The sequence below is a fragment of the Perca fluviatilis genome, chromosome 11, assembly GCF_010015445.1.
Source record: "Perca fluviatilis chromosome 11, GENO_Pfluv_1.0, whole genome shotgun sequence".
Classification (NCBI taxonomy): Eukaryota; Metazoa; Chordata; class Actinopteri; order Perciformes; family Percidae; genus Perca; species Perca fluviatilis.
Window position 1 is genome coordinate 5,416,464 of NC_053122.1, and position 14,157 is coordinate 5,430,620.

Consider the following 14,157-nt stretch of genomic DNA (forward strand, 5'->3'; position numbering starts at 1 on the left):
AAGCCATACTTGGTGTGTGTGTGTGTATGTGTGTGTGTGTGTGTGTGTGTGTGTGTTCTAGGGTTAAAATCCTACGGTGTCTGAAAAGGGCTAACACGCTGCAACCGCCCAAAACACTGACGACTGGCTGTAGGTACAGTATGTCTGTATGTAAAACTCTTAAGTGCAGATGCATTATAGCAGTGTGAAACCAAAACCAACTGGATCAAATACTGCTCCACCTTTCATGTTTTCGACTCACGGCTGCTACTAATGGGTATCGTCGCTTCCCGGCCCCCGGCAAGTTTGAAGAAGGAAACATGGAGGACCACAGGTATTCAAAATCCAAATTTTAGGAACAGGAGTCTTCTTCTTCGCCCCCGGAAAAAGAAAACGGATATTGAAAAGAGCAAGAGACTGGAAAAAGAGTGAACAGTGGAGCTGCTTTGGACGCACACACCAAATCCCAACTAGTTAATTATCCTCCGGACCGCTGCAGTCTCGTTTTCTTTCTCTCTCCTTTCCGTCGGGTCGTGCGCGGCGTGCCCACTCGTGGCGTCCACGGCACTCTCCGACATGAACTCATGGATGTATTAAGAGAACGCGTGAACTTCAGCAATGGCGGCTGATAGACGGCCTGTGGTACACCTTCGCTTTTTGAAGCGTGAAGGCTACCGTAGTTGCAGTACTGCATGGGGAGAGAGAGTTGATTGCGATATATGATCTCAACGTTAGATGGGAGTAATTCTTACACAATGTAGCTTTAAGGGGCCATGTTCATTTCACAGAATTCTTCCGTGGGCCCATCATGGAATTTTTTTGCAATTCCGTCAAACTGCCACAGATTTTGCGTTAAGGGGCAATGTTCACTTCATGGAATTCTGTGAGATTCGGTTGCAAAAGAGCAGCTGCACCAAGTTTTATGATCTGGCTTTCACTGCCAACTAGAGGAGACAACGCGCTCTTTACATTAAAGTACTCTTTAGTACTCTCAGACGTGACGAAGAAAAGTAGCCAAAAAGGTTTGGTGAATCGCTGCAACATTGAATAAATCAGACCTGCCCTGAAATAATCCAATTCGGTACTCAAGTCAACTACCCAGGATAAGTATCAGAACAGCATGAAAACCAAGGCACTCATGTTGAAGAAAATATTAAAAAGCCTTTATTCATGTGGCTAATGCATAGCAAAAGGTACAAAAAAATATGCACCCAGGATACGTCTTGAGATAAAAATTCTCTCCAAATAACTCTGCAACAGCCTGATATCACTTCAGCTTTCTTCATGCGACACAAGCTTGTTTGGTCTGGCCTCGTTTACTCAACCGGCTTTATCTGGAGTTTTACATTATCAGGCCTTGTGTTAGGTTCATGGGGTACACCCAGTTCTTATTCCTGTATACACACATCACAGCTTATCTAGCCTCGTTGTGGCCTGAGTAAAGGCACGGGGAAGGTATTCCCGGGTGAGAAATGACGTTTGAACAGGTGTAAATCAGAGCAGAGAGATTAAGTCCTTGATTTACTGCCCCTCCCTCCCTCCCTCGCTCCCTCCCCGCGAGAGAGAGAGGGAGAGGGAGGGCGACGGGAAAGAGGAAGAGATAAAGACATCAATCGTCACCTCTTGGCAAGGCTGGCTTCGTTCCTTCGTATTTGTCCTCTTCCTGGTGTCCCCGGCAATGATTTTTTTTCTTCATGTGTTAACGAGGAGTGAAATTATCGCTCAGCTGGAGCGCCACGGCCGCAGGGACAGTTTGCGGGCGCCATCAAGTGCTCTGTGTCCCATCCGTATGAACCCAATCAACTTAAAACAGCCCTGACGCATGCAATATATCAAGGGTGTCATCATGTTTCAAACGTCAATGTGTGACTATGAATTGGAAACGAAGACTTTTCTATGTTACATTTTATTTGTATATACACAAATCCAGATATCCTATCAATTTGTCTCTTGGTTATTTTCAATTAATTGAATTATCGTTCAGTCGATAAAATGTTTGGAAAATAAATACTGAAAAAATGCCAATGACAAGTTCCCAGGGTCCACTGCACACAGCATTCCAGGATGGGAGAAAAACGTGCTCTGGTTTATTGGCATTTCTTTAAACCAATCACAATCGTCTTGGGCGGTGCTAAGCGCTGGACGGAGCAAAGGTGCCTCTGTAAAATAGCCTCGGGAAGGACCTTGTTTTGGTGGAACATGTGTACTAGTGTTAATTTCGTCAGATGAGACGAGACAAAATATGTTCGTCAACGACCTTTTTTTCCATGACTAAGACGAGACGATGACGAGACTGCACCAATGTCCAAAAACGCTAACTAAGACTAAATTAACATGCATTATTGTTGACAAAAAAAAGACGAGACTACAATGTTTTGCATAAAATAAAAACTAAGATAAAATCTCTCTTCATTTTTGTCTACAATCGTCTCTACTTTTTCATCATGAGATAGAATATTCAGCTGTTACCGCACCGGTATCTTAATGACTGTTATCTACTGGTCCAGCAACGCGGATTCCGGCTGCGCTTCTCTCTGATGCTCCTGAACATCGCCGCATGTCACGCTAGTTAACACTACACTTTGCAGCAGGTAACGTTAGCCTACCGTTAGCTAGCAGCTGGAGTAAACACGGTTAAAATGCTGACAGCTAAACGGTGTAGAACTTTGTCTGTATTTCACTGTAGGGGATTCCTGTAGCTGCCGTTGTCTGAAAAACAACAGATGTTGCATTCACTTGTAATTCGCCTCGCCAGTCTCGTGCTGCATTCAAAGTTATTTTAAAATACCCTTTTCCCGTGTGAAACCAAAAATCAACGGCCATTTTGAAATTGACCAAAGTTTTACGGACCTCAGTCTGTGATGCAAAGAAGTCAATGACGTCACGCTACATCCTCATTTTAGTAGTTTTACATTATGAGACTTATTTGTAGCTAATCCCTGATGTTTTAGTTACCTTAAAGAGCTCATATTATGCATTTTGGTTTTTTCCCTTTCCTTTATTGTGTTATATATCTTTTTTTTGTGCATGTTATAGGTTTACAAAGAGAAAGCCAAAGTCCCGCCCAAAGGGACTTACCATCTCCAACAGAAAACAAACAAACTCACAAACTGCTCCAAACAGCTCTATTGTAGTCCAACCTTTACTTCAGAGACAAACGTGGTCACTTTGTAACACACGTTATAATGCTCGCCTCGCTGCTAGTGTGGCACGCCCTCATACTCTGCTTCTGACTGGCTAGTAGTCCTTACCTAGGTACTGTCAGGGCACGCCCTCATACTCTGCTTCTGACTGGCTAGTAGTCCTTACCTAGCTACTGAGAACGTGTGACTCCCAACAAAGATGGAACAGAAGTGAGATGTCTCACTCGCTAAAACAGAGACCTCAACACACAGGGTGAAAAGAGGAGCTGCAGCAATGTGCAGTACAACAAAAATATGGTGTTTTTTGAAAATTAAACCATGTAAACCTATTCTGGTACAACCTCTAAATACAATTATGAACCTGAAAATGAGCATAATATGAGCACTTTTTTGTTGCCTAAAGTTCTCTTTCACAATGTTTACTACTGATTAAAACTTTGCCCGTTACGTTTATAAAATGGTCAAATGATTACAGTCACTGAGATTAAACCGTCTATGTGCGGCAGTAAATAAAACGGTTGTACGTGTTATTTTGGCAGTCTTTGGACATCTTATAATGTCGTTTAGGTTTTAGGATGTGTTGGAGATAGGACATGTCTGTGCTCTTGTGGTTTTATCTGTAGTTTAAAATTATATAAAACAGATAAAAGCTGCAAATCCTCACATTTATTCCTCATTGCTTGAAAAAGTACTTATGCCGACCTCACACCGAACAGCTTTTCAAGCGATTCCACTGTCGCTGACTCGTTTCTTATTGTGAAAAGGTTGCCTTTCTCCCTTTTCGCTAGGCCCTTTTTCCAAAATTAATACTGTTTTGTGTCTGCTTAATCCTTAGCTTCAGTTTAATGTTGTAGGTTATTGTTTTAGTTGTATTTTTTACTTTATTATTTGACATATAGGCCTTTTCAGTAGGTTTTATGGGTTCATCGTGTTTTGCTATGGTTCTGCCTGTGATGTGGGGGGGTTAGATCAGCTGCTCACTAGCTTAATCAGGGAGAGTGCATGCAGGTTTGCCTCATTAGGTCCCTTCTGTAGGGAGGGGCTGGGCAATCCTAAAGTGTAGAACAATAGATAAAACACTTTTTGCAGTAAGATCCCTAGTCTTTATATATTATGACTTATGACTCTTAGATAACCTTAGATATGAGATGATTGTCTTTAGAAGTCTTCTAGTGTATGGGAGGCATTAAACAACTTGATTATCAAATTGGAGGCTGGTTGATTTTTTGTTTTTTTTTGGATCAACTAATCATTTCATCTGTAGTTGTTTTAAGTCACAAAGTATCGAAACAGACTAACACTTAGTTTTGGTCTTTTCATTGGATTTGTTGACCATTGACCAAAGAGAACCTATAGAATTGCACCTCATCCTTTAAATAAAAAGTAGTATTTGTTTTGTTAACTCGTGAGTGCGTGACAAAAAGTGGACTTGCACAAAATCCTCAAGTTTCAGTCAATTTCTTACATTTTATTACTGTTGCACCATTTATACAAGTACATATAATTTTGAATGCATCAATTTTCCATATCATTTTTGTTTTTGAATGAACGTGTGGTGTGGAAATATAGCAGTGGTGAGACAATGAGAATGAGAATATCAACTGTAGTTGCGATGGATGCAGACTGAGAAATAAGTATTTTTTTTTTTGTCGTTTTTTTTTCACTTGACCAAAAAGACAGGACTACAGGTTCACCCAACCACAGACATGCAATTTACTGAGTCAAGAGAGGAAGAGAAACTGAACCAAGTGGCACACAGCGCTCCTCGAGTGTTCGTTTCTGCTACAGTTTGACAAGTGCTGGGAGGAAAACGCTGCGTGTCAGTTGGATGAAACAGAAAAGTTTGTAAAATGGATGGCTGAGGTGATTTTAAATATATACATGTTTACCTACATATATGCAAAGGTGGAAACTAGGAAAGTACATTTACTCAAGCACTCAAGTTAAATACAATTTTAGGGTGCTGGTACCTTAACTCGACCTTATTTCGTGAAACACTCCAATAAATTTAGAGGGACTTTCTCCTATGTTTTTGTAAAACTTCCGTCACATACGTAACCATAAGTAAAGTAACGTCTGAACTTAACCCAAAACTCCATCTTTTTCTTAACTTAACCAAGTAGGTTTTGTACCTAAACATGACCAAACCAACGTTAAAAACGTGTTTTTTAATATCGCGACATTTACGTTCAAAACGTTTCCATTAATCATGAGATAAGATTATGAAATATCACATTTCTTGCCCTTTTTACATCTTTCATTTCTTATTGACTTCTTTCCTTGTTTCTGTTTCTCCTTTCTTTCATTCTGACAATACATCTTTCCTTCTTTTCCCTTTTCAGCTCATATAAAAAGCTCCTTTCTTCTCATCCTGAAGCATGACAATAGTCAACTTCTTCTTCTTCTTCTTCCCTGTCTGTCCTTTTATCTTGGATACTTTTCTACTGAAGCATATGCGACAACACAGAGCTGCCATGGAGTAATATTGCTTTAACTTGAGTAAAGTTTCTTCCACCGCTGCATGTATGTACACATACGTAATATATATTTCTAAAAAAAAAGCAAAGGAAAAATGCATGAGGGGTGAAAAATGACAAAATCAGAAGCTCCCTTTTTATGTGCAAGGCTTTTCCATCCCATAATGATAGTGTGGCGTACGGCTGCCACAGGAACAAGGACCATAGTAGATTGAGTAGGTTTGCTGACGGGGATCAGACTGCTGAGAGTCACGGAGCTACACGGATTTTACAGACCTGGGTGTTTTCAGCTGCATCGATACCAAACTGGTGAGTTCGGCTCCACGGGACAGACTGCTGTACTGATGTTGCGGCTATAATTAGGCTGTTCTCAGTAGCCGGTGTTGCGTGACCGGCTGGCGGCCGCCTCACTTCGTAGGATAACGTACGAATTGGCGCGCGTACATTTTTCAGTACGATATCGCAAAACCCCGCAAAATTTGAATTCCAAAATCTTGAGGGTTTTTCCTCTCATTTTGTGATTTTCTTTACAAATGCAACATGTGGTAAGCACGTGTTAACACTCCCCATCACTGTCCACTATATCAAAATACTTTTACAATATACTTTCGCTTCTTAAGTATATTTTGCTGCTAATCCTCGACTTAAGTAGAATGTAGAAAGTAGGACTTTTACTTACAGTATATCTTAGTATGTCTACTTTGTGGAACATTTACTTTAGCAAGTGAAGGATTTGAGTCATTTTTTATTTTATTTTTCCAGCGATACAGTCCAGAAACTGAAGACAATCACAGAAAAGAGCTTAACTCCTGACGTCTCCCGATGATGCAGAAAACGTCACCAACTTGGTATTCTTAAGCAAAGCCTAACTTACTCTAGCCTATCTCACCCAGGTCAGCAGTAGATATGTCTTTTGAAACAAAAATCTCCATATTCTGTTAAAATTTGTCATCAGATTTGCGTTGGAGGATCAGAGACTTCTACCAGACTTTCTAAGAAACACTGAGGAGATCTTTTCAGCGCGGCTTTTGCGGACTTTATAAGCGTATTACAAATGTTAAAAAACCACTTAGTTCACTTACAATATACCTAAGGGTTTCAGTACAAAATCTAGAAGTTTATCTGAAAAATTCCCACGAATACGTATATACGTCTAAGAATGTGTTTTGCTCTGCAAAAGCCAGCCTTTTTCAACCTCCGAAATGTCTTAGAAAGCCTGAGCATTCTTCGCTCTCACTAAAGATTTAAACAACTGTTTTTAAGTCTTATAATTTTTTAGCCGTACAGAGAAAGTAGCGTGTAACCGCAAGAGGAAAATGGGTAGCAACACAACTCAACAATAATGAAAAAAAGCGAGTGGGGGGGGGGGGGATAGGTTTAAAAAAAAGGACATAACCACAATTTCACGTCTAAGAAAAATTGTAGGTACCAGGTGGAGAGCGTGATACTCTGAAGAGGAGGAGGATGAGTGGAAGGGGGAGGGCTGAAGAGTGGACAGATTCAATGGGAAGTCCAGCTGGTAAAGTGATTTCCTCAATTCCCTTTTTCTCTTTCTCTATGTCCCAAAATTTTTATATTCTAGCGTCCACAGAGCCACGGGTGCAGGTGAATGTTTGAACGCAGGCCTACTGAGCTGAGATGGGAGTCATGGTCAACGTCTTGACATGTGAAGGAGGAGGGGGGGGAGACGGATGTGGAATGGCGAGGCGCGTGGCCGACACAGACTCGTATCAAAGTTCAAATACTACAGCAGAAAAAAATAGAATAAAACATAACAATAATAATGGCAATAATCATCTGCAGCGGTGGGAAACTTCCCCATGTGGTTGCTCCAGTCCTCCATCCTCAATCAATCAATCAAATCATTATCATTACAATTATTATCATTATTGTTATCATCATAATATGGGTGGGCTAGTTAATTTAAATTTTTTTTCTTTTTTTTTTAATCTTCATCGTCGTTGAGTTAGGTACTTTTTTAAATTTTTTTTTCATTTCCGAAAAGAAGCTGTCCATTAATCTTGAACTGCTACGGTTTGATCCTTGCTTGGCGCCTCTGTGGCGTTCGCCTCCTTGGCGGGAGGCTCGGCGGCTGGTGTCGAACTAGGGGCTGCGGCGGCCTCCTTTGCTGGCGCGGGAGCTGCCGCCGCCGCCGCCTCTGTGGGCTTGGGGTCAGGGGAGGCAGCGGGGGCCGCCTCGGCTTTGGCTGCTGGTGCCGCGGGGGCCTCAGTCTTTTTGGCGTCGGCCTCATCTTTGCTCTCAGCTGCCGGGGCAGGTGCCGCAGCTTTAGCTTCGGGTTCCTTGGCGGCGGGGTCCGATTCTTTGGCCGGGGCCGCAGCGGCGGCTGGTTTCTCCTCGGCCTTGGCGGGCTCTGCGCTCTTGGGCGCCTCTGTCTTGGGCTCGGCGTTGGCGGCAGGCTTCTCGGGCTCCTTTGCGGCGGGAGTGGCGTTCTTTTCCTCCTCTTTGGGCGCTGCGGCGTCTGCTGCCGGCGCCTCCTTGGCCGCCGTGTCGTTTGCTACCTCCTTAGTGTCGGTAGCAGCCGGGGCCTCGTCTTTGTTGTCCTTCGGTGCTTCGCTCTCCTCGGCAGAGGCCCCCTCTGCTGTGGCGTCCTTTTCTTTGGCCTTGTCATCGTTTACGTTGTAGCCCTTCTTCTTTTTGCTGAGCTTGCCTCCCATTTTGGATCTCTGGCCTCTGAAACAGAAGGGGGGAAATAAATTAATTTTAGTATTATATAAACAATCATCCATTCATGAGGAAGAAAGTACAATAAGAACGTTCTACAAAAATAAAAAAGACCAAATGATGTCTTGAGCACATTGGAAGCTCCTGATAGATGGAAATAAATGAAATATTGTGGTAAAAATGAATGATTTAATGCACCAGCAGCCTCTCAGCAGAATCTGACATCTCGGCATGAACTTTCATAAGAGATGAGACCAATAACAAGAAGATGAAGCTCACTGAAGTTATGTGGAGTAGCCATGCTTTTATGCAACATCTCCCTTTTTTTATGTATTCTCTTAAACTTGCATGTGCTCCATAGAGAGCCTCCCAGCATGGTGTCTTCCTCTTTCAGAGCAAGCTAAGCTGATTTAAACATGAGGAGAGGAAAACAGAAATGTGAGTTCAAACGCTACAGAGACGGAAATGTAACAGTAGTCTGAATCTGTTATGTTCATCTTGAGAAAGATGCCAAAGCCTTTGCAGAAATGCAAGATTAAAACTTGGTCACACTGTATATTCCATCATCCTGGACCACAGAGACTCTCGGCACATCTCGTTTCTCACCAGTCAGATCAAGAAATTCTAGTTAGGAATGCAAGCAAGTGCTTCCACAGCTGACGTGCCAAGAGCAAGAGGAAATTAAAATATCTGTTAAGCCGCCTGCACATGATAAGCGATTTGCTCTCTGCACACCGCTAGGCAGGGCGCAGAAAGCAAAGTGCAGTGCAGGTATTCGGCATAAAGGGTGGCAAGTAGTGACTGACTGGCTATCTGGAATTTGGTGCCAAAAAGGGCCCCCCCCACCCATGGGCCACTACTGATAATATGTTAATTTTGATAAATTATGTTATGCATACAGCCACAAATGATGACAGAAGGCAGAGTTACTAATTTCCAAGCTAGGTTATTAACAAAAATAGGGCCGGTGTGTTGCAAATGCCAGGGCCGTTTTTTGATCCCAGTCCGTCACTGGTGGCAAGGAAGCTATTTCCCGTTGCTAGTTAACAGCATGCTGTTCTCATTGGTTGTGCTTTCGAAAGGTCAGCAGCAACTAGGTCAACGTTGAAATAATTTGAACTTTGAGCGCAGCGCAAAGCGGCAACTCCGCGCAGTGCGCGACGCCAGGGGTAGCGCAGCGCATAGTTGGGCGCCACCGCTCTCCCCAGTTGGAAATCAATGGAACGGCCGGCGTAAAGCAGTTTTGCCGCCTATCATGTGTCCTATCAAATAGCTTTTTAAAGTTCCTTTTAAAGGCTGCTGAAACTCGCTAATTGAAGTCACACCTTACAGAGATGGTATAGTAATACACTTAAATACTTTTGACATGCTACCCATGTAGTGGTGCTACTTGTGGAAAAAAAAGTTCCCTCCTAAACATATTCAACAATATCATTTAGCAGCGTTGGTCTATGAAATGTTTGCTTCCAACAACATATTTTTGTGACCTCAAGGGAAAAACCCAAGGCACTCGTCTTAACAAAAAAATTTAAAATGCCTTTAATAGATCTGTCACACTTAATAGAATCAGATTATAAAAACAACTTCAACGCGTTTCGGCATCCAGCTTTCTTCAGGAAGTGCCAGATGTATTAAAGGCATTTTTACGTTTTGTCTTAAAAAAGTGCCTTGGGTTTTTCCTTAATGCCAACTGGATTCAAGCGACTACGGGCGGAAAATAGCACTTGGCACAACCTGGCACAATGCATCTCTCCTTGTTCTTATACAAGGTTAATGTTATATTGTGCATTGTCCCTGTTAAAATAAAATTAATCTGAATCTGAATTTGTTCCTGCCCTGAACAAAGAGCGCCATCTTTTTTCACAACCACTAGCTCCAAGAAGCACTCCAGTTCTTTATGGTTTCTCACATTTTTTGCTTGGGGGTGCTCAAGATTCAGCACAAAAAGAGGTTTTCAGATTCAGTGTCTCAAAATCTGTTGAAATAAAACTAAAACTGTCTGCCTAAATTGATACCCCCACCGTGGATAAACGAGAATTTTTTTTTTTTTAATGTAATTTGGGTGGAATGAACCTTTAATAATAATACACCCATTACATATTGGTTGGCTAACTGAAATATACTTAAGTAATCAAAAAATAGGAAAAAGCTAGCGACAGTTTCCAAACGGCTGTAGATAGTGTGTAACGTAAAACATTGTATAATCAGCAAATCTGTAAATCTGTAAATCTGCAAATTTGTTTTTAGTAAACTGACTGAAATCCGTGGATCCGTAGGGCTCCGTGTGAAGGGACTCCAAGGCTGCATTGTGAATTGGACCCCAACAGGGTGATTCAGGACCCTGTCTCAAATTGATCAAAACTGCATCCGTAGCAACGGTAGATCGTAGATTGCTGTATTTGACGAATTACAATTATGTATTCAACAATGCTGTGCAGAAAGTGAAGAGCTGTAGGTAAACATTCATTCAGCAGGTAGAGAGAAACGTGTGAAGGCAGGCTTAATACACACACACACACACACACACACACACACACAGATTCCTGGCTCAATTCCTCAGTTGAAGCATTTTTTCATGGATATCACCATCTGTCTGCTCGATGGGGGAGAGGACTTCAACACCACAACAAATCACGCTTATTAGGAGCAAGGACTCAAGAACGGTGCGATTTGTTGTTTGAAATATAAAGTCTGTATGTTGATGGTTAAAATTGCCAAAAACAACTTGGCTGTCTATTCCACTCATTACTGTAGGAAAAGCCAGAAAATAAATGTGCTGTGTATATTTTAAACTCTGCTTCTGAATTTCCATACTGCTGCATTCACTGGAGAGAAGAAAAAAAAAAAAAAGAACATGCCAGCCGTAACAGTATTTCAGCAAGGACATACTATATATGTACTATCCCAAAAAAAGACACACCCTCCTTGGTTTCCCAGTTTAAGTTTCTCTGTTAAACCGTGCATTTTGGAATTAAATTGTTAAATTTACATAGGCTACAGTTTGTATCAATGTTTTTGGAGGATTTTTCATTGTATTGTCATTCTCCAATAGTCCCACATGAGCAATAAAAAATAACCTATATATATATATATATATATATATATATATATATATATATATATATATATATAGAGAGAGAGAGAGAGAGAGAGAGAGAGAGAGATAAAAATAATAAATCTGATCTCCAGTCGCGGGGTAATCAAACACTCAAGTATTTCACTAGTAGTGGCATTTTGTACATATTGTGTAAGTCTCAACAAAATAGCCAATTTGCCAGTTGTAAAAATCGTTTTTTAAAACTATTGCAAGTGGCTTGAACAACATTAGGTGACATATGAAAAAATATCTTTTCAAATGTGGGGATTTGGATGGACTACCTTCACAACACTTTAAGATGCTTCTTCCTTTATGTGCTTGACACCAAAATTATCAATTCATCCATGAACATGTATAGATCCCAAATGTGTTAAATAGTCTTGATGCGTGACCTTTTCCTCCCAAACAAACCGGACCGCTGAGAGATTCTGCTGGCTACTCACAGATTGGCCCCTGTGAATGGGACAGAGCCGGCCGGCGGTGAATCCACTCAAAATGCTAATCACCCAGTCGCCACTGACTGAATTAGTCCACTATTCATGCAAAACTCCCCCTGAACGTCCAACAGTCGGTATCTGCCAGGGCCGCCGTTCCTTGCCGCAGCTTTATACGGCCCACAATGGACGTCTCTCTGCGACATCACATCATTTGACTCCCGGCTTGTGCTCCCAGTACAATGACTCGCAATCATCTGAGCAGACAATGGCTGCTTTTCAACCAAAGGCACGCTTCCTCGCTTCTGGGCGTGTGGTTTTAGTGTTTGAAGAGCTGGGGCAGGGCCGAGACCACCTGGAGAAAATGCTCTGGGGGGGTCACACAAAAGACTTAAATTAACCTGCAAACCGCAGTCAGGGGAAGCACAAAAGGAAGTCTGATCTGCATGCTGTGAAACTTCCAGCATCACTTCATATGGACGATGGTATCGAGGGGAAAGCACAAGTTTACCACCCCAACGTGTCTGAAAATTAGGTGAAAAGTGCATTTAAATGGCCCTGAAATGAGTCCAACGGAAGCATAATGTTAAATTCCTGGATGAGACAGCTTAAAAAGTGCCAATCACGAGATAAGTAAAACCTATGGAGCTCTGAGAAAAAAAATACAACCACGAGGCAATGAGTCCAATGTCTAAACAGATTATCTAACTTTCCATAACCCCCAAAGTCTTTATTGCTGTCATTTCATCTCGAAATTAATGAATTTGACCTTTCAAACGTACCCGTACGAATACTGGAATCAAGTGTCACAATCCTTTTAGACACAGTTTTATTGTTACAGCTGTGAAAAAGCTAATCTTCTCACCGTGTAAATCCCTGATCTCAATCACTGTGAAATCAGTTCTTGTTCCCTGACCAAGGTTGATCTGCTGTTTGGAAATATCCTATTCTTCTGTTAAAACCAAAGTGTCATTCAAAAATGTGTCCGTTCATTTCTGCCGCTGCACAAAAACCTCTGCACGTCTTTCCAGGGGTACATTTCAGGGTATTTCGCACACAGGGTTAGTTGCCTAACCAAAACCTAACGCTAGAGGACAAACTAATATGATTTCATTTGAAAGGCACTGTCCAATGATTCATTCTGTGATTTTAGGGAGGAAGGACAATTTAATGAATTTTAAGATTAGATCAATTATAAATGGCTGTTCCCATGAACCATTCGTTCATATAGCTACGAAAAGTAAAGCACTGTAATTTGCATGTATTCCATGTATTTATTACTCTCAGCACCACAGTGTCTGCTGCTGTATAACCCTCAATTTCCACCAACTGCGGAACGGCGGCAGAGTTATTAGGTTTCCGTTAAAGTCAATGTGTGTATTTCCACTGACTGCAGAACGGCTGCGTCCCGAGATACGCAGAGCTTCTATTTTTTGCCGGACGCCGGAGAGCTCTGCAGCAATTCAGCAAAGGGGAGCAAGTGCGGTACAGGAAGTCGAGCACAGAAACAAAATAAATTAATTTTCAAAATAAAATACACCGTGCTCACGGCGGCTCATATTTCCCTGCACTACACCTTGAAAACGTCAGAATGGGCGGAGACAGGCCTGAAGTAAAACTGTTGTTGGTTTTGTGGTTCTGTTTATAGAAACCACATCCTGTTATATTGCGCGATCATACGTGAAATCGCGAGATCTCATAGGTCCTCGTGACTTCAGCTATCAGTCGTGGCCGCCGCCGTTCCGCAACAAATCCGGACCTGGTGGGTATTGAAGGGCGGCGGAGCACGGAGCCGTTCTGCAGCAGAGCCGTTCCGCAGCCGTTCCGCAGTTGGTGGAAATAAGGGGTAAGAACGCTGTGGACCGCGTAGGGAGGAGGTCAGAATGGATGGGTGGGTCATAAAACACAGGGCTTTCAAGCTGGGGGAGCGGAGTTCCCTTCCCGGGGTATAAAAAACACTTTTCACCCAGGAAATGCATGTCCGTTCCCCGGGAATGTTTAAATCAAAAACACAATCTTTTTCCTGAACTTAAGTCGTTTTGGTGTCTACACTTAACTGTCGTTGCAGTATGTCGCTCACTTTTTGCCAGCTAAACTTAATGGTAATGTCCGCTGAGAGGGCCGTCTTCTCATGGAGCTCTGTAACTGTCTCCCAGAGTATAAGAACCTTTTTATTCTGGCTGTCCTGTGAGGATGTCTTCTGGATGTCTAATAATTACGTCTGTAGCACGTCTTTTAATTGACGTCAATACAATGTCCCGAAAAGATGTATAAAAAAACTTTCATTCTGGCTCCTGTGAGGATGTCTTCTGGATGTCTAATAATTGCGTCTTTTAGATGTGTTC

The 14,157-nt window shown here is 42.1% G+C and overlaps 1 protein-coding gene across 1 annotated transcript in view; it reads right to left on the reverse strand.

Annotated features, from left to right (window-relative positions):
• Nucleotides 1-7,527: 7,527 nt before the first annotated feature.
• Nucleotides 7,528-14,157, reverse strand: part of basp1 (brain abundant, membrane attached signal protein 1) — a 62,671-nt gene continuing 56,041 nt past the window's right edge. The window contains exon 2 of the mRNA XM_039816265.1: nucleotides 7,528-8,290. Within this exon, the coding sequence (XP_039672199.1) occupies nucleotides 7,615-8,274 (660 nt within the window). The 5' untranslated portion in view covers nucleotides 8,275-8,290 and the 3' untranslated portion in view covers nucleotides 7,528-7,614. The remainder of the gene's footprint in view (nucleotides 8,291-14,157) is intronic.